The sequence below is a fragment of the Erythrolamprus reginae genome, chromosome 2 (assembly GCF_031021105.1).
Source record: "Erythrolamprus reginae isolate rEryReg1 chromosome 2, rEryReg1.hap1, whole genome shotgun sequence".
Lineage (NCBI taxonomy): Eukaryota > Metazoa > Chordata > Lepidosauria > Squamata > Dipsadidae > Erythrolamprus > Erythrolamprus reginae.
In genome coordinates, this window is record NC_091951.1 from 166,647,179 (window position 1) to 166,672,859 (window position 25,681).

Below are 25,681 nucleotides of genomic sequence, written 5' to 3' on the forward strand. Positions count from 1 at the left end.
ATACCTGAGTTTGTTAAATACATCCATTTTAACTCACTTTACTGGTTATCACTTTATTCCAGGGGTGAAATCCAGCAGATTCTGACAGGTTCTGGAGAACCGTTAGCGGAAATTTTCAGTAGTTCAGAGAACTGATAGAGGAAATTTTGAGTATTTTTTGAGAATTTATTTTGTATTTAAATAAAAAATAAATTTGTATCAGCGGGACCGATACAGATCAGACTCTGCCTTAAGAACATGCCTCAGGTTATGACTGAATGTGGAAAAGATCTGTGTATCCTTGATGAAAATCCACCCAGTATTTCCTCACTCTATGTTCTTTCTTGAACATTTTTATTATTCTGGTGCGTAGCACAGATCTCCTTCACCTATTTCTATCAGTGGGAGGGAAGAAGAATTTGTAATTGTTTACTGATTGTTTAATGTTTTTAATCCTATCTTCCTTTAGGGTTTATCTGAACTTGCAACTCCAGATTTGCACCAACAGGATATTCTACTCTTCATACTTACTAGGCATACTATGCTCTTCAGTCTCAAAAACAAACATGCCATTTCAAAACCTCGACTGCTTCATCATCCTCTGAATTACTGGTTATTGCAACTGTGCCCAGTCTGCACTGAGTTATGTGGCCCTTCTGCAGAGAGGGGCTGCATCTAACCTTGAGTAAGTGGCTCTCCAGGCAATGGGAATAGGATAAAAAAAACAAAATAAACCTGGCAACCTTTGGACAAGCTATTGGATTTGCTTTCAGGAACATAACCTTGAAGCTATTATTTCTGACCTATAAGACAGCACATGACATCACCTAACTGACCTTGACTTACCTCAGAAACAGTACAAATTGTTTAGCCCTTGGTGGAAGATTGCTAGGAAATCCCAGGCCAGTAAGCTAGACCAGGAAGTTGAAAACATTCCAAAAGATAACACTAAACCCTTCTGGATTATTGTTGTCTAGCAAATCACATAAATGCATCCAAGAATCACGTCAACATAAGGAAGCCTACTTTGTCATTGTAGAATACTATGTACCATTTCAGAGATGATGAATGAAGGCAACAGTGCCAGGAGGCTCTGGGTGATCAGCAGTGACATATTGCAAATGTGTAAGCCTTTGTCCCTGACCTGTGGTGCTGATCCTGCAGCTAGAATCATATGATGCTGCCCTTTGCAATTCTAATCTCTCTTTTTCTTTCTTTCTTTCTTTCTTTCTTTCATTCTTTCTTTCTTTCTTCCTTTCTTTCCATTCCTTCCTTCCTTCCTTTGATTCAGTGTTGACTTGGTGACTGACTAAATAAATCCCTTGCCAATTTTCTTGGTAAGTTTTCACAAGTGGATTATACACTGCCTGCTTCCTAGGCTAAGAGCAACTGACCCAAAGTTATCCAGTTGATTTTGTGCTAAAGCAGCACTAGTGCTCACAGACTTCCAGTTTCTAGCTTGGTGCCTTAGCTACTACACCAAACTCACTCTCTGCATATGCCGCATCTGTCCTATATTTCACAGAACATGGGCTGAGTTCTCACAAATAACGTGACTTCTTATTACTGCAAAGGAGGACTTGCCTGATTAGTTACTTCATCATGAAATATAAATCTTACTCATAGAAAAATGTATCAGTGAGAAATCTAAACTGATAGCTTTTCCCTTCATGGTTGAGTTTTCTGGTGCAGGGTCTTACTTCCTGAATTGCACAAGCTGATCTCCTTTGCCGGCCACTACAGTATCTCAAGACTTCCTATGTTTATGACAAAACAATTATTATTTTAAGTTTGTCTTTCATCTCAGGCTTCCCACCTTTCATCCTGCATATGTACTGTATTTTGAGGTTATTTGTAAATAACCTCTTAGTAAATAAATCAAATATTTTCTAATCTGAATAACTGATATAATACTGTACTGGCAGAATTTGAGATTTGTGGTCAGGTTTTTTTGCTTCTGACAGACACTTCTACACTTCTATTTCTGTTATTGTCTGCTGACATTTTCAAACAATATTCTATCCCCTATGAAGCAATTGTAGATAAAGTCTTAGATGCAAAGCATAATTACTATAACTTCCTTTGATTTGCATAAACTTTAAAATTTACAGGAGCTATGAGAGATTGTTTTCATTTCTAATAACGATGAATGCTTACGATTATCTATAGTTGTTTTTCCACATGTTAATGGTCTACTGTATTTAAATAGAATAATGAACCCTGTGGCAACTGATCTGACTTGCACATTCGAATTATGAAATGGTTGATTAGTTTTAGCTTGGCATATCTTTTAGATGCACTCATTTTTGTTTGTATTTTTATGTATATACTGAGATAATTATAAGTTATTCAATGTGTGGTTAAACCACTGCTTATACGCTGTATAAAAGCCAATGACTTCACATAGTTACAGGGCTGAATTTCCAACTACACAAAGATGAATATAGCAATAAAGAAGATTCAGGACCTAAGGTGACTGTACTATTTGGTATTTAAAATCATCTTTAATGATTTTGTACCTCCCAGACATTAATAAACAATAGCAACAACATAACTATTGTTATCTAGATTATGGATGTTTATGTCAGATCAGGAATGCTTTCACATCTGGCAATTACATATCACAGGTAAACTATTAGCTATCAGATGAGAAAACTCAGTTACTTGGTTGATTATTTTTGACTTAAATCCTTGCAGGAATAGCAATTATGAGTAGCTTAGGATATAAGACTTTTATTTAGACTTTTATATCCCATATTTATATTGTCAGCTAAACAGTGTCACCTTGCGGGTCTGTGGGGGGAGAGCCTTCTCTGTGGTTGCCCCGATTCTGGAATCAGCTACCTCCTGAAGTCTGCACTGCCCCACCTTATTGACTTTCCAGAAAGCTGTAAAGACCTGGCTTTTCCGACAGGCCTGGGGCCATTGACCTCAGGCCTGGGGCCATTGGCCATGAGGAGTTGCTACTGAGGTCAGGCCATGAATGTATGAATGGCTGCCATTGTTTTAAATTAAAATGTTTTACATTTATATATCCATGTTTATAGGTTTCCTAACAGGGGCTTGTTTACTTATTATTAGATTTATATCCTGCTTTTACTCCAATTCCCCCCCAGAAATATATGTGAATTTTGGGCTGAGGTACAGCAACTGGCTCATCACAGTGAGTTTTCTGTGCTTAATTTTGTATCTGTCTGTCTATCTTGTCATGTTTATGAAGTGTATATTCGGGATATTGACTCTTTGAGAGCTGTATGCAACGGAATTTTGTTTTAATGTACTGTATGCCAATTAGTGCAAATTCAAACTAACAATGAAGAAAATTCCTGACGTAACAATTGTTCAGTGGAACAGCATGTCTCCAGAAGTTGTGAATGCTCCAGCACTGGAATCTTTTAAGAAGATGTTGGATAACCATTTGTCTGAAGTAGTGTAGAGTCTCTTGCCTAAGCAGGGGTTTGGACTAGATCTCCAAGGTCCGTTCCAACTCTTTTATTGTTGTTATTATTATTGTTTATTCTAAGTCTAAGTCACATGCCTAATTCAGTACAAAGCTCTTAGTGGAGCAAAGAGCTGCACATCCACAATATCGTCCTAAGCGGGACCTGCGTCTGACACAGGAAGCTGCTCCGTTTTGTACTCTGGCATAGATCACGCTCCAAGCACGGAGTCTCTGGAGCCTAAAACAAGAACGGCTGCCACCTCAGCCCTTCCGGGCCCACCTGCTGCCCACTCTTGTCCCGGCTCCAGTCTGATGCAACCATAACACAACCACGTGGCCACTGTCAGCTGTTTCCATCGCCTCGTCCAATCACCGCCGGCCCTGTTGGCGTCGTGGGCGGGGCTCGGGAGCTTCGCCTCCCGAGTGCGATCGTATGCTTAAACCCGGTTGGCGGCGGCGGGGCCGAGGTGACGCGTTCTAAAGAAACCTCGCCCAATAGCGAAGCGCGGGCAGGTCGAAAGGCCCCGCCTTTCGGCCGGCTGTGGTTTAGGTGACTTTGTTTTCTTCTGTTGGCGGATCCGGCACCGGGAGCGGTGTGACAGCGAGCGGGAGAAAGGCCGGCGGGAGATCCCGAGCTCCGCGCTCCGCCCCGGGAAATTGAGGCCGAGGATTCCGTGCTGTCGCTGCTTCATGGAGGCCGCCGGCGGGGAAGGAGAGCGGGAGGCCCTGACCTGCTTTTCCTATAACCAGGATTGCACGTACGTAAAATAGGGATGGGACGCAGGCTTTGCTCTCGGGAGGGAGGGAAGAGGAGAGGAGGAAGGACTGGAATAAGGTGGGGGTGGGGGATCAGCTAGGGAGATATACAGTAATGGAAGGGAAGAAGTGGGATGCAACCTGGGCTGGAGAAAAGGGTGGAGCTCTTGCCTCACAATCAGCAGGTTGTGAATTCGATCCTAGGTAGAGGTAGCTGTAGGGCAGGGGGTTGGACTAGATGACCTGCAAGGTCCCTTCCTTAAATCAGTTACATCTGTTCAAAGCAGGAGATCGTGGTTTTAAGAAAAGTCACCCATGTAGTCGCCAGCTGTTTTTTTTTATACCTGCCTATAAAGATTCTGAGGTTGTTCTATCAGGCTTGATGAGTTTAGTTTTCAGTCTGTCCTTTCTGTCAGTTATTGGAACAACAGCCTGTTGCAAATAACAGCTGTTCAAGAGGATAGCTTTTGGAGCTGGTTGCTGCTGGGGTGATACTTAAATTCAGAAGGTGTGTGGATTCTCCCTTGCATGGCTGTGTTTCCCTTAATGCCCCCCCCCCCGAAAAAAATATTATTATTATTATTATTATTATTATTATTATTATTTTATTTATTATTTATTATTTATTAGATTTGTATGCCACCCCTCTCCGTAGACTCAGGGCGGCTATTGGGGAGATCTGAATGATCTCCCCAATAGCTTGTGAATTGTGACCTCCCACCAGCTTGTGAATATACTGGTACTTTTAAGAAAATTCCAAGCCAAAGGCTGGATGTTTGTCTTTCAATCCTTTTAGTACTGATGATGTTCCTGGGTGCTGATTTCTTTCCTCCTCTTTTCTATCCCATGTTTCAAGTATCAAGGAAAGTCTTGTTGATAACTGGAAAGTAAAAAAAGAAGAAGAAAAGAAATACTGCATCTGTGTTTTGTGCTCTGTATCTGTGTCTTTATGTCTACATAGGTTAAAAGTTTGTTTTTAAAAAAGCTTAGCTGGAAAGATGCCTGGAAAAAAAGGAACCACGTCTTCCTGAATGAAGGAGCTCTGAAATAAAGGAAAACAGACATTTTTTTTAGTATATAACATCTGTAGTGTTTCTGTTGCTATTGGTCAGGTAATCTATAGAACAGTGTTTCTCAACCTGTGGTCTGCGGAGGGGAGGGAACGATGTTATCACTGTGGGGTCCGCAAAGGCTTGAAAAAATATGATTTAAATCTTGAATTAAGTCTTGGGGTCCTTGGCCATAAAAGATATTTAAAGAGGATCCCTGATGAAGAAAAGGTTGAGAACCATTGTTCTAGTACAGCAATATCATGGAATATCCTGCCCCCCCCTTACAGTTGCATAATATACAGAATAGTGTAATAGGTATGTAAGTAGTCACATCCTTTTTACTTGTTGCATACTTTGAAACAAGTTGTGGGAAGTTGTAATTGGCCCACCCAGCTTTCGGTACATAAGGTAATAGTAAAAAAAAACCTGTGTACTATAACTAACAAAAATATATGTTAAAGTCTTGAGATATATGATATAGAACACTCTTTGGGTGCCAATATTAGAACTGGCATAATTTTAAATTGATATGATTTCATATATTCTTCCAAACAAATATTTGGCAGAGCGTTTTACTTTATTTTTTGTTGAGTTAATATGGTTATTCACTTGCCTTGTGATTTCAAAAAAGGTTACCCCGCCTTGTACCACAATTGGTTAAATTAAAATCAGCCTTAAATTGTCATAGTGGCAGAAAGGAAATTGATTCTAAAATAAATGAGCTTGAAACCTGCAGGATATGGAATAATTCATAGTAGTTCTGTGAATGTAGACTAATGTGAAGAATGATGTACCTTAATTTGGCTTTAAGAGAGTACTATTAAGTAATAGTGATATAAATAAAGCAACCAAACCCCAGAAAGAAAAGTCAACAGGAAATATCTTCTTATTTTGGTGAGGTACAAAAAAACTAACAAAAAGTAGACACATTGATAATGTTTGACATTTTTAGTCTGTGCAAAGCTTCAATTTGTTCAATTTGTGTATTATTACAAGTTATTTTAAGGTGTATAACTTGCTAGAATGATCAGGGTACAGGTAGACCTTGATTTTTACAACAGCACTGAAAAAAGTGACTTATGACCATTATTCACATGACTTTGTGGAATCCCTGTGGTCATGTGATCAAAATTAGGTTGCTTAGCAGCGGGTTCATATTTATGATGGTTGCAGTGACCTGGGGTCATGTCGGTAGTGGATTGTAAATGCCTTGCTATCAGTTTGCTCGCACGTGTGCACATGACACTTCTGCACATGTGCAGAAGCACCTCTGGCAGGTGGGCAGAACCCCCCCCCCCCCCCAGTTTGCTGAACTGGAAACAATTCCCGATTGGGTCATGTGATCACCTTTTGTAATCTTCTGACAAAGTCAGTAGAGAAGCTGGATCCACTTAATAACAGTGTTACTAACAGAAACTGCTATGATTCATTTAGGAACTGTGGCCAGGAAGGTCTTAAAAAGGGGCAAAATTCACTTAACAATAGAAACGTTGGTCCAAATTGGTGTCATAAGTCAAGGACTGCTTATTTTTTCATGTTTTTAGAATTGGATAAAAGAAATCCTAGCTCCTTAACATCTTCATTCTCTCAGATATTAATGCTAATGTTATTTTTGTAGCATTTCTGATTGGGAAAGGCCATTTGGCCCTTCGGACGCTTCAGGAAGCTTCCCTGAACCTTCCGGACTGCAAAAAAACAGCACAATGGCAAATCGGAAGTGCATTTTTCTGAACTTCCGGTTTGTCTATTGGGCAATATTTTTTTTGCCTCCAGGGCTTCAGGGAAGCTTCCCTGAAGCGTCCGAAGGGCGAAATGGCATTTCCCAAAGCCGAAAATCAACTGGCCAGTGCATGAATGTGCACTGGAGCTGACACAGGGCAAAATCTCGCGTGCCCTCCAATATGGCTCCATATGCCACCCGTGGCATGCGTGCCATAAGTTCCCCATCATGGTTCTATCCTATTCTGCTATCATATTGAGAGTTGCTAAGCTTGCCGCTCCGAGTCCTCGGAGAGGGGCGGCATACAAATCTAATAAATTATTAATTATTATTATTATTGAATCTAGTACTGTACTGTACTTGGCATGAAAGCTATGTGTTCTTTCCTTGATCTGCAGCTCAGTTCCTTTTCCTTAGAGTTCAACAAAGCACAGCTAATAAAATACTATTCAGGTCCACAACTTATGACAACTGAGCTCAAAATTTGTTAAGCGAGAAATTTGTTAAGTTAGTTTTTTTATGATTTTACTCACCACATTTGTTAAGCAGTTCACTTAAATTAGTTCTTAAATTAGTTAACATAGCTTACTGACTCTAGTTTCCCCATTGTCTTTGCTGGTTAGAAGGTCACAAAAGGGAATCACTTGATCCCCGAACACTGCAACTGTCATAAATATGAGCCCCGTTGTCAAAAATCCAAATGTAAATTATGTGACCATGGGGATGCAACCCATGGTCATAAGTGTGAAAACGTTTTCCAGTGCCCTTGTGACTTTGAACGTCACTAAATGAACTGTTGTAAATCAAGGAGACCTTGTACCTTAGTAAGAGTCTTGGCTTCTAAAGAAAGTCAGCTTGTGCTTCCTGGGTGCTGGGAGTTTTTCTTTCGCCATCTCTGAAAAAATGATGATACCTGGATTTTCAGCCTATGTCAGTTGGGTAGGGCAAAGACACAAGTTAGTAACAATGTTACTAAACTTTTACATTGGCAGTGATTCACTTAACAACTGTGGCAAGAAATGTCATAAAATGGAGCAAAACTCAATTAACTTGCTTAGCCACAGAAATGGTGGGCTCAATTGAGGTTGGTAAGTTGAGGATTTACCTGTATTTGTGAGAGCTGGCTATTTAGAGTAAAAATTGTATACAGTGTTCCCTCGATTTTCGCGGGTTCAAACTTCGCGGATAGCCTATACCACGGTTTTTCAAAAAAATATTAATTAAAAAATACATCATGGTTTTTTTTTCTATACACGGTTTTTCCCGCCCGATTACATCATATGTTATCGCCAAACTAATAATTTTTGCAAATAAATAACAAAAAAATTAATTATTGTTAATAAATAATTATGTTTATAAATATCAGGATCACTAAGTGTCTTATTCAACGGTGAGTACCAGTAATAATGGTGAGTAAATGGTTGTTAAGGGAATGGGAAATGGTAATTTAGGGTTTTAAAGTGTTAAGGGAAGGCATGGGATACTGTCCATAGCCAAAAATGGTGTATTTACTTCCGCATCTCTACTTCGCGGAAATTCGACTTTCGCGGGCGGGTCTCGGAATGCATCCCCAGTGGAAATCGAGGGAACATTGTATTCGAGAATATTTTGACTGTATTCGAGAATATTTTCACCACTTTGGAAGGATGCTGGAAGTTAGTTTGAAGGAAGCCAACACATAATTTTCAAGGGGAAGAGGCCAAGCTGGAACATTTCTGCTGACATGTTGGTTTTCATGGATAGAAGTTCCTCTGGAACTGGTAATGAATTCAGATCCAGAGCAGTAGCTAATTTTTATCTGAAATTAAAATACATTTAAGAAAAGGCTTATTTTATATGAATTTCTTTTTTTATTTAATTTTTATTGATTTTTATAATAACAATATGCGGTGCTGCAAAGTCCCTGATAAGACAATGTATTCAGAGGGGCTAAGAGCAACCCAGCCGTGTGGGGTCACTCACGAACGCGAATCCTAGAAAGAAGACTTGGACACATTTTCTCTCTGGGTGATGTGACACAGTATTGAGTTGTGTACCCCTTTTTATTTGGGAGCATAAGCAGATGGGGATTATTACACGTACATGTCAAGTGATATACAAACATCCAATAACATAAACTTCAAACATGACATATCTTTGAGTCCTTCCTTTCCCCAGATATCACAAACCAATTTCCTTGAATAAGTCTTCCTGTTGCAAATTCACCAGAAATGCAGACTTAAAGCAAGTTAATACGTCCTATCCTGGCTATAATAGAATCAGGGTAAGCAGAGCATTTTTATGCTAGAGGTCCATATATATATAATATGATATACAGTGTTCCCTCGATTTTTGCGGAGGATGCATTCCGAGATTGCCCGCGAAAATCGAATTTCCGTGAAGTAGAGATGCGGAAGTAAATACACTATTTTTGGCTATGAACAGTGTCACAAGCCTTCCCTTAACACTTTAAACCCTTAAATTACAATTTCCCATTCCCCTAGCAACCATTTAGATTATTACTCACCAAGTTTATTTATTAAAGTTTATTTAATTTTTTTTAAATTAAAGGTGGATGAAAGTTTGGCGATGACATATGACATCATCAGGCAGGAAAAACCGTAGTATAGGGGGGTGGAAACTGCAAAGTTTTTTTTTAATTAATATTTTTGGAAAAACCGTGGTATAGGCTTTTCGCGAAGTTCGAACCCGCGAAAATCGAGGGAACACTGTATTCCTATTCTAACACTTATGCTACACTGCAACGACAATACAGTATATCAATAAAACATCACACAACACATAACAATGTGCTCAGTGTTCAAAGTGCCCACCCACCAAACAATATTCATACCCCTCCACCAAACTGGGGGCATATTTTCTATATATCCTTTTAACTCAAGAGCAATACTGTATATCTATTTACATATTGTAAAGTAATTCTAATTTATTCTTTATACCTTAATCACATGTCCTCTTATCTTTCCTATTATCCCATCAGTTCCCTCAGATTAGTTTTATTGGCCGAATTCATCCTCTTATTCATGATCACAAACTGAATATGATCCACCATGTGCCGATACCAATTTTGTATTGTCCATTTTGTCGCATCCTTCCAGCCTAGGACTATTATTTTATATTTTATCTGAATTTCAAAAATTTAGCTCTCTCCTTTTCAACATCCCCCCTCCCCGCTTTTAATTGGATTGTGAACTGATAAGGAGAAACAGGAACTCTGGATGGGCTTATATATTTTAGACACAAAGTATGAGTTACTCACTTTAGTTTTGAACCTGCTGCTGCTGCTGCTTATGCATATTTCTTAGTAGTAGTACAGTCACTGTTGTCATTGAGAGCCTTCCTTTTTAGGCTCTCTTGAGTTTTATCCAGTGGAATGTATTTGTCAGTCTTAGGTCATTGCAGTGTTTAATTTCTCTTGCATCACATTTCTGCTTTACAGGTTTGTGACTGTTGTTTTATATCCGGTTCAAGTCTGGAACAATTTGCCAAGTTGTTCTAAACAATAACATTCTGATCCCAGGTTTTAGGTTGCTGTTGTGTTAAACTCAGCATCACTTTTCTGTCTGTTGATTCTGAGAAATAAAAGGCATTTGTATTTCTTAAATTTACTAAGGGACCTGCTCACTGGAAGCAAGGTGTCTTTAGGTATCACTTTTGGTATCTGTAAGGTTTTGACTGAGACTTCCATCCTTCCGAGGTTGGTAAAAAGACGACCCAAGTTGTTGGGGGCAATACGCCGACTCTGTAAACCTCTTAGAAAGGGCTGTAAAGCACTATAGATCAGTGCTATTGCTAGCACTATTTTTGCCTCTATTTACTTACTTATCCAGAGATAGTCCTCAGCTTATGACCGATTGTTTAACAACCACTCAAGATGGCAACAAACCTCCCCCAGAGCTACTTACCCATTATTGGAGTTACAACAGCTGCACACTGCTACTCCTTATCCGTCCTAATCATATGATTGTATTTTGAGTGCTTAAAAACTGGCTCCTTTTTATGGTCATTTGTCGCATCCTTCAGTCATGTGATTGCAATTTGTGATTATTTTTTTGCCACAAAATTTGTCAAAAATACTAATTGGAGAAAATGGATTCGCTTCATGATTACTGGGTGCACTTAACAGCTGCTGCGTTTGCTTAGTGACTGCTGCAAAAATGTCATAAAATCGGGTTTGATCACATGTGGCCTTGACTTAAAACTATAACCACTTAAGGACTGTAATTTCAGGTTCAGTTGTAAGTTGAGGGGGTCTTTACTTAGCACAAAGGTTTAGAAGAGGTTTAGAGGAGGAAAACAACAGGAAAAAAAAATCAGTTCCGCCAGAGAGGACCACAGATAGGTGTCCTCTCATGTGCCCGCTCTGCCTATTGACTCCTGCACTGTGGAAGAGACAAAGGAGACAGGATTCAGCACTGTAAAAGGACCCCGCTGCTGTGGGCTGGCTGCTATTCACCAACGGACTGGCACCGGTCCACTTTGGGGACCCCTGAGGTAATACACTTAGAAACATAGAAGACTGACGGCAGAAAAAGGCCTCATGGTCCATCTAGTCTGCCCCTATACTATTTTCTGTATTTTATCTTAGGATGGATATATATTTATCCCAAGCATGTTTAAATTCAGTTACTGTGGATTTACCAATCATGTCTTCTGGAAGTTTGTTCCAAGGATCTACTACTCTTTCAGTAAAGAGTTTTCGGAGAGGGGCGGCATATAAATCCAATAAATGAAATGAAATAAATGAAATGAAAATAATATTTTCTCATGTTGCTTTTGATCTTTCCCCCAACTAACTTCAGATTGTGTCCCCTTGTTCTTGTGTTCACTTTCCTATTAAAAACACTTCCCTCCTGGACCTTTCTTTCTTTCTTTCTTTCTTTATTTATTTATTTATTTATTTTATTTATTACTTAGATTTGTATGCCGCCCCTCTCCGAAGACTCGGGGCGGCTCACAACACGTGGAAACAAATCATAAATAATCTAACAAATTTAAAATTAAAAGATTTAAAAGACCCCATATACTAACAGACATACACACAAGCATACCATATATGAATTAAACATGCCCAGGGAAGATGTTTCAGTTCCTCCATGCCTGACGGCAAAGGTGGGTTTTAAGGAGTTTACGGAAGGCAGGAAGAGTAGGGGCAGTTCTAATCTCCGGGGGGAATTGGTTCCAGAGGGCCGGTGCCGCCACAGAGAAGGCTCTTCCCCTGGGGCCCGCCAACCGACATTGTTTAGTTGACGGGACCCGGAGAAGGCCCACTCTGTGGGACCTGATCGGTCGCTGGGATTCGTGCGGCAGGAGGCGGTCTCGGAGATATTCTGGTCCAATGCCATGAAGGGCTTTAAAGGTCATAACCAACACTTTGAATTGTGACCGGAAACTGATCGGCAACCAATGCAGACTGCGGAGTGATGGTGAAACATGGGCATACCTAGGTAAGCCCATGACTGCTCTCGCAGCTGCATTCTGCACAATCTGAAGTTTCCGAACCCTTTAACATATATAAATGTTTCGATCATGTCCCCCCTTTTCCTTCTGTCCTCCAGACTATACAGATTGAGTTCATTAAGTCTTTCCTGATACGTTTTATGCTTAAGACCTTCCACCATTTTTGTAGCCCGTCTTTGGACCCATTCAATTTTGTCAATATCTTTTTGTAGGTGAGGTCTCCAGAACTGAACACAGTACTGTATTCCAAATGTGGTCTCACCAGCACTCTATATAGCGGGATCATAATCTCCCTCTTCCTGCTTGTTATACCTCTAGCTATGCAGCCTACTTGCTTTCCCTACCGCCTGACTGCACTGTTCACCCATTTTGAGACTGTCAGAAATCACTACCCCTAAATCCTTCTCTTCTGAAGTTTTTGCTAACACAGAACTGCCAATACAATACTCAGATTGAGGATTTCTTTTCCCCAAGTGTTTTATTTTACATTTGGAAACATTAACACTTCACAGTCTATGACACAATATTCGCTCCATGAGATGCACAGATGCACTTTTGGGTGGGTGGTGGAAATGTATCTTATGGAGTGAAAAATATGGTACGTATAAAGAAACAAAGAAGAAATCTTGCACCAACCTGTAGCATCTTTTTCCAGAACTGTTATTAGGCTCTTCAAAAGCTTCACTGGGATAGTGTAAGTTTTCCAAAAGGCTAATTTATTTCTCATAAATAGATCTTTTCCATTATTGATTTTGTAAAGTAGTATGTCTTCTGCAGAAGCCATTTGTGAGTGTGCTTCTGTGCATTGAAATTCCAGTTATGTTGAAGTTGTTTCTGTTTCCTGTGAATGGGATATGTACCAGAATTGACTTGGATATGTAGTGAATTAGCAAATTGTTTCTTCTAATATAGATTTTACATTGTAGGGAAATGTAACTTCAGATGAAAAATATAGGCTAAAATATCTTAGTTTTTTTAGTTCCCATTGGGGAAGAAAAGAGAATTACCTGATTTGTTATTTATTTTTTTTATTTTTGTCTTCAGGTTTCATCAAAGTTTAAGGATTATTTGGTCATAGCTTGCACAATTTTTTTTGTGGCCAAGGGATTTCAGAAGCACATTTCTTTGTGATTGAAGGATCTATAGGAAAGCCATTCTTAATCTAGAATTTGAACAATTCTCAGGTTCTATCATATAACATACCTTTCTTCTATTCCTATATCTCTTCTTCTTCTGTTCTTTCATCGATATGTTCTTCTTCTGTTCTTTCATCGATATGTTCATTGATATCTTCCTATATCTTCTATTCTTTCTTAGATATATTTTTCTATGAGTACAGTATATCCTCTATAACCTTCATCATGTATTTTACTATGTGTATACCCACTAAAACCCTCATTGTGTATTGGACAAAATAAATAAATAAATAATAAAATAAGTAAACATTGTAATCGAATATTTAGCAAATGGAGAGTTTGTATATAGCAACTTTGCTAGGTATTGCTTATTGCAAGCTATCTTTAAATAATATATTTGCATTTTAAATGGTGCTATTATTGGGGATTATTCATATTAATTTTCACATTGAGTGGCAACAAAATCAATTATGACTGACTATTTGGCATTCTCCCAGGATCTGTTAACTTTCTGTGAATATTGAGCTGGATAACTATCCAGATAACACTAAATTCTGAAAGCTGGATCTCAATCCAGCATTTATTCATTAGTCATTCATTTAGGCTTACAGTAAATTTGATGTCATATGAGATCCTCTTGCATAAGATGATCAACCAAGGTAAATATATCTCCTGAATGTGAAATAAGTCGTAGAGATTAGTTCTTTCCACAGTAGTTTATTTTGTTTATGAGTCATATTCACCAGCAATTTGCAAGTAATGTAAGCATGCAAACATTCCATGTTTTGAATTATGGGATTTTCAAATTCATTGAAATCTATGAGTTCTGTGTTGCTTTTGTAGTTGCTTTGAAGCTATTCAGCTATTCAGATCAGTTTTTTCAATGGCATTGATTAAGTGTTTGTGTGGCCCTTGAGGATGTAAGAAACAAACCCAAAGATTTTAGTCTTTCCGTACATGCTAGGAATAAAGAATAAAAAAGAATAGATAAACTTTCTAAAGCATCTTTTATTTGGAAGTAGCTCTTTAGAGAAAGTACTATAAATTCTAACAAAAAAGAGGAGAAATGCTGTTAAATGATGTTAAAGAAGCTTGATGGCAGTTGGTAATGGCAACAAGATAAACAAATAGACTGGCTGCCTTTTGGAGACTAGTTGCATTATTGAATTGTCCTGCACTGAATATCAAATCTTACGGATTTCTCGAGAGATCCTTTTCTATTCAGCAAAAAAACTTTATCCCATTCAGTTCAGGTGAGAGTGGGCAATAATGCCTATATCTGTCTCAGATTCAGTTATAGCCTAATTAAATAAACTAAAATAGCCCATTAAATCAGTTGGAGTAGGGATGGCTCCATGAGCAACCAATTAAAAAACATTATTGATAATCTATTTTATTTTTAATGCTCTTGTACTGTTTTGAACTGGGATCATACATAATAATAAACGAGACTGTGAAATATTAATGGGCATCACTTGGAAAGGATGTGACATTTTCACCTTTTTTAATTTTTGGGATTTTGATATTTTGTTTAAATATAAAAATGCATTAAGAGTACAATGGTACCTCTACTTACGAACTTAATTCATTCCGTGACCAAGTTCTTAAGTAGAAAAGTTTGTAAGTAGAAGCAATTTTTCCCATAGGAATCAATGTAAAAGCAAATAATGTGTGCAAATCCATTAGGAAAGAAATAAAAGCTCAGAATTTGGGTGGCAGGAGGAGGAGGAAGAAGAGGAGGAGGACAGTCGCTGCCCAGAGTGAAGGGAGTGTTTCTTTTCCCTCGGCTCTGGCAGAGGTTATTCCCTCTCCAAGCGCTCAGAGAAAGGAAAATGCTTTGTTCTCTCTGGACTGCCAAAGCCTCCTTAAGCGCCACCGAAAGGCTCCTCTAGCAGCCCAGAAAAGCCTGAGATGGCCAGGATTAAAGGTGGAATGGCAGGAAACTGGCCAGGCCTTTGTTCCGCTCTAAAATTTCCTGGGAAATTTTTCCAGGCTCAGGTTCTTAAGTAGAAAATGGTTCTTAAGAAGAGGCAAAAAATCTTGAACACCCGGTTCTTATTTTAAAAAGTTTTTAAGTAGATGCATTCTTAGGTAGAGGTACCACTGTATTTTAGTAACTTGCCAAGAAAATAAAAACTGATGAAGGAAATCAGGTACTGTGTTTGATTTAGTGATCAACTTTAGTGGCAGAAGTCTGGCAACTTTAAGCAAATTGTTAACAATTTGCTCAAAGTTGCATTATCTTCCATTCAGCCTTCATTCTCTTGCCTTGACTTTTATTTTGCTTTTTATTTTATTGTTTTCAGAGTCCTCTCATGAAAAACAGCTTACTCTTTATTCTTTATATATTTTAGTACAGTGTATTTTCATGTACCCTAATGATAATTCTTTTTTTAAAAAAATTTAATTCACTCATGGGCAAAATGACTTTTCAAGGGCTCTTTCCAGATCTCTGTCTTCAAACAACTGAGACTAGCTGAATTAGTGTGGAAACTATTTCTTTATATGTCTGTTTTTCTTTCCATATATTCAGAGTGACATTCTGTGTTTCCTCGTTTGTCTTCTACTATAGTTGTTTGTGGAAAAAAATAGCCAAATATTCCAGGAGGGTTTTATATGGGGTGTATGTTGCTGCGTTTAATTAGTGTCTTTTTTCTCTTCTCTATAGTTCCTTGGCCATTGGAACCAAAACTGGATACAGACTTTTTTCTCTGAGTTCTGTGGAACAGCTGGATCAGGTCCATGAAAGCAGTAAGTCTGTTGTGTTTTGGCATGACAAAATAGTAGTTGATGATCATTTTTATTCTGCATTATAGCATATTAATGTGCCCCAAATGAGCAATTCATTTTGTCTTTCCTGCTGCAAAGCGGGTGGCATATCTCAGCAGCCTTAATTATATTCAAGCAATAATCCAGGTGCAGCTGTGTTAAAGGAACAGTTGCAAGCTCAGTAAATCAAAACTCTGGGAAATTATCTACCTTTTGATACCAGTATCAGTGTTGATGAAAAGCTTGTGAACCTTTTTAAGTTATCAATATTTCCGTGTAAATATGACCATAAAACATGATCGGTTCTCTACACTTCCTAAAACTAGATGAAAAAACACATTTTTTAAAAAATAAGATGATCGAGAATGGTATTTATCTAGCACGACATTGCTAGCAATCACAGAATTAAAGGAACAAAGTAAATAGGCAAGGTCATGCAGGATCCAGTCTGAGTTGGTCACCGTGACCACGGGTTGTCTTCCAAGCTTTTAGACTCATGCTGGGGCCCATCCTCAGGGAACGTCTCTCTCTATGTACATACCACTCATGGAACAGTGCAGTGCACAGAGAGGGGGAGAGAGAGAGGGAGGGAGGGAGGGGGAGAGATCTTCCCTGAGGAGGACCAGAGTCTGAGCACATCTCTGGTCCTAGTAGTTGACTCAGTTTGGATCCTGCAACATTATCCTGGTGACACATATATTTGCCTCCATTTGAGGGAAGGTCATTGCTGAGAAAGCACAATTCACAGGGTGGAAGAAGAGGTGATTATAAGCAGATGGCTGAAACATAAAGAGCCTTTATTCCTAAACACAATGCAGTGAGATCAAAATAATTCAGGTTTGTTTAGCACAGAATAACTGCATCCTGATACTTCTTATGCTGTGATTGAGTTTATGAGAATGGCACTATTGATGTCTCTAGCATAGCAGCCTAGAAATTGGAAGTTTCGGTTTTTGATTTAACATCATTTAGTGATTGGACAAGTAAAATTTAATTGTCATCATTATTATTAAATACAAGCTAGCTTAATAAATTGCATTTTGAATTTAACTGATTTAGTTGATCAAGCTTTGGTTTGTATGGAACTGCAAGTTTGTTTTGTACAAGACAGAAATGGAAGCTTTATTTATTTATTTATTTATTTTATTTATTTATTTTGTCCAATACACAATGAGGGTTTTAGTGGGTATATATCTATATACATATAGTAAAATACATGATGAAGGTTATAGAGGAAATACTCATAGTAAAATATATCTAAGAAATAATAGAAAAGAAGATATAGCAATAGAACATATCAATGAAAGAATAGAAGAAGAGATATAGGAATAGAAGAAAGGAATAGGAGATATAGGAGAGCAATAGGACAGGGGACGGAAGGCACTCTAGTGCACTTGTACTCGCCCCTTACTGACCTCTTAGGAATCTGGATAGGTCAACCGTAGATAATCTAAGGGTAAGGTGTTGGGGGTTTGGGGATGACACTATGGAGTCCGGTAAGGAGTTCCATGCTTTGACAACTCAGTTACTGGAGTCATATTTTTTACAGTCAAGTTTGTCAATCAAGCTGTCACATTCATGTGGCTTTCTTGAGTGCATGAGCTGGGAATGGATCAAAGGCTATTCTACTTCATGAGAGTGCATCCACATCAGCTAAATATTATTTTAGTGAGTGAGTTCATTGAAACTTATTCCAGCCATTTCAGAACTGTTGTTTCTGTTAGTTGTTTTCATGTAGCTATTCTTTTTCATGTTTGATTGTTACTACATTACTACTAGTATAGATTTGACCACAGGTATATTTCCCATGGAGTTCCACTTACAAAATTCAAAGTTGGTAGATAATGCTGCTTCCCAAGATTTAGCTTTCGCAGAAATGCAGGAATAAGCAGAAACCATAAAGAAAACACATCATTAAAACATACCTGATATAAATCTACACTATGCACTGAAGACAAAAATTGAGTAACAAAATGTCATAAACAATCTGAAAAGCAGGATATATATTCAGATATATTCATCTGAAAATGAAATATATAGAAGTTAACTTCAAGTTTTCTTCTCTAAATTTTATGCTTCAAATTATATTATTGACTGAGCTTTAGATTTGTTGGAGCAGCTCTCATGGAAGGGTTGGGTTTTTTTTGCTCATCCTCAAAGCTAGGGCAATGGTATCTGAGCTGTGGCAATGAAATGGTGGCAGAGAGGTATAAATGCATTGTGAATTGCATCTTGTTCCGGCCACTAAGCCAGAAAAGAAAGAGGAGAAAATATGAATCTGGGATTAGAACATCTAATATAAAAGAAAACTACAATATCTGGAGTGTAAAACTGTACAACAATTAAATGGCATCAAAGCTACATAAAATTTGGGCAGATATGGTGGATCTGTCAAAGGGTAGATTTGAAATAAGCCATTATAAAGGAATACAGGACTGTACAGTACATTCCTATATAAGCGGGTATGTTGAAAACACCCTATGGCAAGTATTACACCAGAACACAAGAGCACACCGTGAACTTAACATTTCTGAAAAACCTGTTTCATGACCTCAGTTGAGCCCAAAATTTCTGTTGCTAAATAAAATAGGAGGTTAAGTCAGTTTTGCCTCATTTTATGATTTTTCTTGCCATAGTTGTTAAGTGGACGACTGGTTTTATTAAGTTAGTAACATGGTTGTTAAGTGAATCTGGCTTCCCCAATTGACTTTGCTTGTCAAAAAATTGTAAAAGCTAATCACATGACTGGAACTCCAATAGGAGTCAGTTGCCAAGCATCTGAAAATTTTATCCCCTGATCGTCGGGGTGCTGCTGGAATAGTCATAAGTGTGAAAAACAGCCTTAAGTAACTTTTTTCAGTGCTGTTGTAACTTTGAACGGTCACTAAATAAACTGTTATACATTGAAGACTAAATGTACCTTTGTACATGAACAATTAAAAGAGAATAATAGTGAATAAATAGTTTTGACTTTAGGAAAGGAAGATAGGGAAATTAAAATTTTGCGTAAAGTCAAGCAGTAGAACTTAATTTGTGTTTCAGCATAACCTAGTAGGCCAGAATCTATTGAGCTAGATTCTCACTATCAAAACACAGCATACTTTTGAAGGACAGAACTCCCAAGTATTTTTACATGGATAAAGGGATATCTCAGTGTTGCTACATTTCATGATAGAAGACTGTTGATTTTAAAGCTGGTTGTTTAAAGCTCTTTAACATGAAATGCTGCGAACACGGTGTAGAACAGTGGTTCTCAAACTTTTTCAGTCCACCGCCCTTTTGATGCTACAAACTCATCCTCAGTGTCCCCACCCTGTTCAGGTGGCCGTGTCTTGGTGGTCAGGTAACCAGGTGGTGGTGACCAACTTGTAAAATGTGATAAAACTCACTTAACAATGCTCTTGTTTAGCAACCAAAATTTTGGGCTCAATTGTGGTCATGTCTGCCTGCCTGCCTGCCTGCCTGTCTGTCCTTCCTTCCTTCCTTCCTTCCTTCCTTCCTTCCTTCCTTCCTTCCTTCCTTCCTTCCTTCCTTCCTTCCTTCCTTCCCTCCCTCCCTCCCTCCCTCCCTCCTTCCTTCTTTCCATCCTTCCTTCCTTCCCTCCCCCCCCTCTCTTCTGCAACTATGAGATGCTCTTAAAATTCCTAAAATTACTCATTAACTCCCAACACAGGGGATTCCTGACATTTTATGTTTATGGCTTATAAAACAGTTCCATGAGAATTGGCAGTGGGGATGTGCAGCCCTCCAGAATGGAGAGCAGGACAAGAGAAGGCACAATAGTCATCGGAGAGGGTCGGCATATAAATCCAATAAATGAATGAAGGCACAACCCTGCAGGGTGATCTAAAGATGGGAGGGGGATGCTGTAGAAAAGGCTGCCTTCCACCTGTGCCTCCCGTGCTGGCTCTGTGGGACTTGGGGCTTCAAAGCAGCCCAGTGGCTTCCAACCCAGCACCGCAGGCCATGTTCCAGTGATAGGCCAGGTCGATCTACAAAGAGAGCAGGCAGGTGACTGGGTGAGAAGCCAGTGGGCTGCTTCGGAACCCCAAGTGCCACAGAGCCTTTTCTGCAGCATCCCCCTCCCCTCTTTTATTTGCCAAAGGGGGGGCTCTGCCTTTGCAGAAATGGGACGGGCGCATGTGCAGCAGCCCCGGGACATCCGCCTGCCCTTCCATCACCCCTCTCAGCATCTGCATTTCCACCAAGGGATACTCACCCATCCACTGGCCGGGCCGGGCTGGATGCTGATCTCAGAAAGCAAGCAAGAGTGGGGACCACCAGGAAGACTGTGTGGAAGGCCACCAAGCATGGCAGGGCTGCGGGGAAGGGAGTAGGCTGCTACCCTCCTTCCTTGCCACCCTGATATGCTTTCCTGCCTTTCACGTGGCCTCTTAGTGCCCCCTTGCCACCCCCTAGCCTCATAGTGCCCCCCTAAGGTATTCCCCCCCCCAGGAACCACTGGTGTAGAACATGCTGGTGGAAAGTTAGACTTGTTATACTTTTAATTAAAGGCTAATTATATCTTGTTATGTTTATTGATTTTATTGCAATGTCTTGATGTGAGTTTTTAAGAGTTGGGCAGCATATAAGTTCAATGATAATACATTTACTTAATTATTTAATATCTATATTAATGATCTCAGCTACATGGATTGGCTAGGAGTATTTCTACAGAAGGTGTTTCTGCCATATATAAAGGCCATTCTAAATGAACAAAAGCCCAGTTTCTAATGTGCCTGAAAGCAATAATATTTTATTTATTTGTTTGCTTGCTTGCTTGTATCCTTCCGTTACTATTTTTACAGATTAGGTGACGAACATATCCCACACCCTTTCCTCCTCCTATTTTTCTCACCACAACCACCCTGTTAAGTGGGTTGGCCTGAGAATGACCTACCCAAAAGAAATACCAGAAATACTGTATATTGTTAAATATATTAAAGTGTTGCTTCTTTTCACAGAACGACATAGGATTTTGGGCTACCTGGCCTGCAAAGATTCAGAAATTTTAGCTTTTTGTTAACATGTAATGTCGATCCAGGTTCTTACAGTTCAGATATGGTAACCTTATATTAGCATTAGTATTTCTAGCCTCAGACTGATTTGCTTATGGTATGGCTACAAGGATTACCTGAAAGTTTCTCTTTCTTCTTGTGGCTAATTGTGGTTATCTATGTTAAATTATAGCTGGTGTCCAAGCTACTTACTGTTGCAAAGTATAGGGATCATATGGCACCTGTATCTGCTCTGGCTATCAGTTGCCTGCAGAAAGATTGCAGTCTTTCATATTCCTCTAATTTTATAAAATGATCCATTTGCCTTCACAGTCCATCTCCCTTATAATATATCATAGCTGCAGCATCTAATAAAGACATAATTTAAAGTCCTGGTGTTGAGCTTTGAAGTGAAACAGATTAGGGCCAGACTATTTATAGGACCACCTCTTCTGCTATGAATCTGCCCCTTTACTAAGACATTAGGAAAAAATCCTCTGAAGGTGCTGCCACTTGATTATTTGGTACTTCTCTAGGGTGGCTCCTAGGCTGCAAAGCCTTTTTTTTAAAAAAAAATTTTAAAAATTTATTTAAAAATATACAATGAGTACATAAGAAACATATAATTGCAATTGACAATTAAAAACATGGCAAATTACATAAGCAATAATCGTGTGCTTTGACAATAAGCCAAGATATAAAGACAAAACAATCAATGAACATACAAACTTACAAAGAAAAGAAAGAAAAAAGGGAAGAAGAAGAAAAAAGAAAGGAGGAAAGGAATGGGCGGGTGTACGGTAGAACTGTGTTAAGAATATGAACTAGTTTTATTTTCAGCAGCTCGTTTCCTTACATCTAATTTTTAGTAATATAGATAAGTAAAAGCAAGCATTGAATAAATCAAGGTAAAGAGGTTTTGAAAAAAAGTTCATTCCACTTTTGAGTTAAATATCGATATCTCTTACAACTATTGAGAAAGAGGGAAAAGTTTTATACCAGATTTGTATCTGTTCAAATATATACAGTTCTTATCATTTGTTAAGCGAGTTGTTCTTTTTTTTTAAGCCAACAGTAGAAAGGGTCCCAGCAATTATTAAATGAGGACTGTTTTTTGGCTGCAAAGCCTTACGGCTGTGTGTATTGCCACTCTCCCAGTGTTTAAGTAAATGGTAATAAGTTATGTACATCTTTTAATTGATAATGGTTTTAACGGCTAATTTGGCCTTCCTGTATATTGCATTTTTGTTCCATCATGTTTATTATTGCAATTGTATTATTGCAAGCTGCCTTTGAGTTTGGAATAAAAAGATGGAATGGAATTAATAATGGATAATCAATAATGAATAAGTAAATGGAATTGGCATTTTGGCCTTTTTGTCAATATTGGAATAGAATATTGTAGGATATAGAAATGAAGCCGATGAGTTTTCCTTTCCTTTTTGAAAACATGCTGCTAACTCTATGACAATTTTTCATGCTTCCATCCAGATGAAATGCCAGATGTTTTCATTGTGGAGCGCCTCTTCTCCAGCAGTCTGGTGGTGGTGGTGAGTCGGGCGAAGCCGCAGCAGATGAACGTCTATCATTTCAAGAAAGGGACAGAAATCTGCAACTACAGCTATTCCAGCAACATCCTTTCCATCCGGCTCAACCGTCAGGTAAAAACCTAGAGGCTTTTTTCCTCTGACAGTAAATGATCTGAATGTTCTTGGTGGAAAAGTATCCATCTTTCTCTGACTCCCTTTCAGAACCATTGGACATCTGATAGCTCTCTAGCCTTTTCTTGGGAAGTGTTTATTCTAGGAATAAGACGAGATTCACATACCATGCTAACCCAGGTGGTTGGCTTGGTTGTATCACCTTTACATCAAACAACAAGCCAGTTTGTGAATCTAGTCAGTATAGATGTACTCAACTAACCATGGTTCAAACAACCATGGCTTAATTGAAGTATCACCCTATCTTATATATCAGAGTGATGTAATCTTTAATTACTCATTACCGTGGCGGCCCTGTGGTTAGAATGCAGTATTGTAGGCTGACTCTGCTCACTGTCAGGAGTCAATTCCTGACTGGCTGAAAGTTAACTCAGCCTTCTGAGGTTGGTAAAATGAGGGATCAGATTATTGGGGAGCAATGTGTTGTCATTGTGCTGCAAAGCACCAGGTATATAAGTCTAAGTGCTATTGCTGTTACATCTATTCCGTATCAGTGGTAAGCTTCAATCTTAGTTGAACTACATCTTATTCCTCTACTTTTGGGAAATGAATGTTGGTTTCTTCCCAGGGAAGGGCTGCAAATTTTTTTACTACCACACAGTGGGCGGGACTTATTTTGTGGGTGTGGCTTGCCAGCCATGTGACCAGGGGGAAATGGCTTGACGATCATGTGACAGAGGATGGCTTAAAGGTCATGTGACTTAAAGGGTGGCTTAAAGGTCATGTGACTTAAAGGCTTAAAGGTGGCCAACTCGACGTCACTCGCGTCAAGGGTGTGGATTAGGGTTAGGGTACCTGGCCTCTCCTCGCTTCAAAGGGATACAATTTCCCTATCTATTTACTATTACTGAACATCCAAAACATACTATTTAATTCTATGTATACATGCCATATGTGTACATACATATTACACACAGGCACACAAAAATATACATTATCTACTATATAAACTGTATGTGTATGTATACACACACATGCACGCACAGCTCTTCTAAAATTATACACATTCAACCTCATTTACTGAGATAGGAAAAACATACCCAGAGCCCAGAAGGGAAAAAAAGAAAACAATTCAAAATTTTTCTACTGGTACTGCATACCTGACCAAGATTTTACTACCAGTGCTGCATACCTGACTGTACCCATAGGCAGTGTTCCCTCTAATTTTTTGGGGGGGTGGGCGGAAAAGTATAGTGTCTGAGCGGCAGTCCCTTCGGGACTGGGCAGCACAAAAATAATAAACAAACAAACAAATAAAAAACCCACCCTGTTTTGCCTCAGAGAATTTCAAAATAAAATACTGTACTGTGTGTCTATAACAGTGAGCTCATAATAGGGCAACTCTATCAATATCAAAATGCCACTTAAATAGTTGTGCTAGTTTCAAACTAGATTTTGATTTTCTTTCTCTCTTCCTTACTCCCATTCTTTTTCTTTCCCTTTTCCTTCCTCTCTTTTTTCTATCTGTTTCTCTCTCTTCCTCTCTTCCTCTCTCTCTCCTTCCCTCTCACTCTTTCCCTCTCGGCTTCTGGGCAGGTTTGAAAAACTCTGAGTTGATGATGATTTTTAAGTGAGCGATTGCTCACTGCTCAGCTTAGAGGGAACTATGCCCATAGGATCCCATCACTGTTTCTACCTGATATGTTCCTTTTCGGACTTTGATAGGAGTAGTCACATGTGAGTATTAACTTCCATCTACCTGGATACTGAGATCGTATCAAATTTAGTTGGACATTCCCTTTCACTCGGCTGGGTTGTTTAGTTTTTGCAACGAAGAGTTCCCAGGAAAGTATCTGAAAAAGAGAAATCACCACCCTGGGACTGGGGCCAGACACTAACTAAGGGTGGGAGTGACTATTCCTGCCAAGGACTGAAAAAGAACGTATCATGTATTCAACATTCATTTTCCGGTGCTCTTGGCAGGAGTAGTCACATGTGGGATACACCCAAGCTGGTCCCCAGGAAGTGGGGAACCAAAGGTCTCAAAGTGGAAGGGGTGGAGACTACTCTTTGGAGAACTCACCATCCAAAGGGTGTCTCAGCTGTAGATCAATCTTGTAGCGGCGAACAAAGGGGGAAGGGGAAACCCAGGTTGCTGAACTGCAAATGTCTAGTATAGACGCCTGTGTGAACCAGGTGGCAGAAGTGGCAGCACTCCTAGTAGAGTGTGCCGTAATATGACCCGGAATAGGAATGGCCCTTTGGCTATAAGCGGTGGCAGTGCAATGCCCTATGGTAGAGAGCGACACCTTCTGAACCATAGTCATAACAAAAAGCGCTTCCGTCCATTTGATGTACCTGTGGAGTGCTCTCCTAACGTCCAAGGTATGCCAATGTCTCTCCAGAGGGTGGGATGCTCCGGGACAGAAGTCAGGCAAAATAACCTCCTGGGCTTGGTGGAACCAGGCAGAAAGGATGGGCCCAACTGCAGTATGAACCGTACTTGTCCACCTGTCTGGGAAGAGTTTGATCTGGTGACACCTGATGAAGTGGACAAGGCCATTGGAGCTGTGAGTTCCGCCACCTGTTTACTGGATCCGTGTCCCTCCTGGTTGGTTTCGGCCAGCAGGGAGGTGACACGGAGCTGGGCCCAGGAGATTACCAACGCTTCCTTGGGGAGGGGAGTTTTTCCATCACTCTATAAAGAAG

The 25,681-nt window shown here is 39.3% G+C and overlaps 1 protein-coding gene across 2 annotated transcripts in view; it reads left to right on the forward strand.

Moving 5' to 3' along the window:
• Nucleotides 1-3,842: 3,842 nt before the first annotated feature.
• Nucleotides 3,843-25,681, forward strand: part of WIPI1 (WD repeat domain, phosphoinositide interacting 1) — a 56,935-nt gene continuing 35,096 nt past the window's right edge. Inside the window, exons 1-3 of one of the 2 annotated variants that reach the window (XM_070740294.1) lie at nucleotides 3,843-4,179; nucleotides 16,214-16,296; nucleotides 22,803-22,972. In XM_070740294.1, coding sequence (XP_070596395.1) covers nucleotides 4,112-4,179; nucleotides 16,214-16,296; nucleotides 22,803-22,972 — 321 coding nt within the window. In that variant the 5' untranslated portion in view covers nucleotides 3,843-4,111. Of the gene's footprint in view, nucleotides 4,180-14,753; nucleotides 14,799-16,213; nucleotides 16,297-22,802; nucleotides 22,973-25,681 lie in introns of those variants that run through there. The other variant, XM_070740295.1, reaches the window with a different exon arrangement.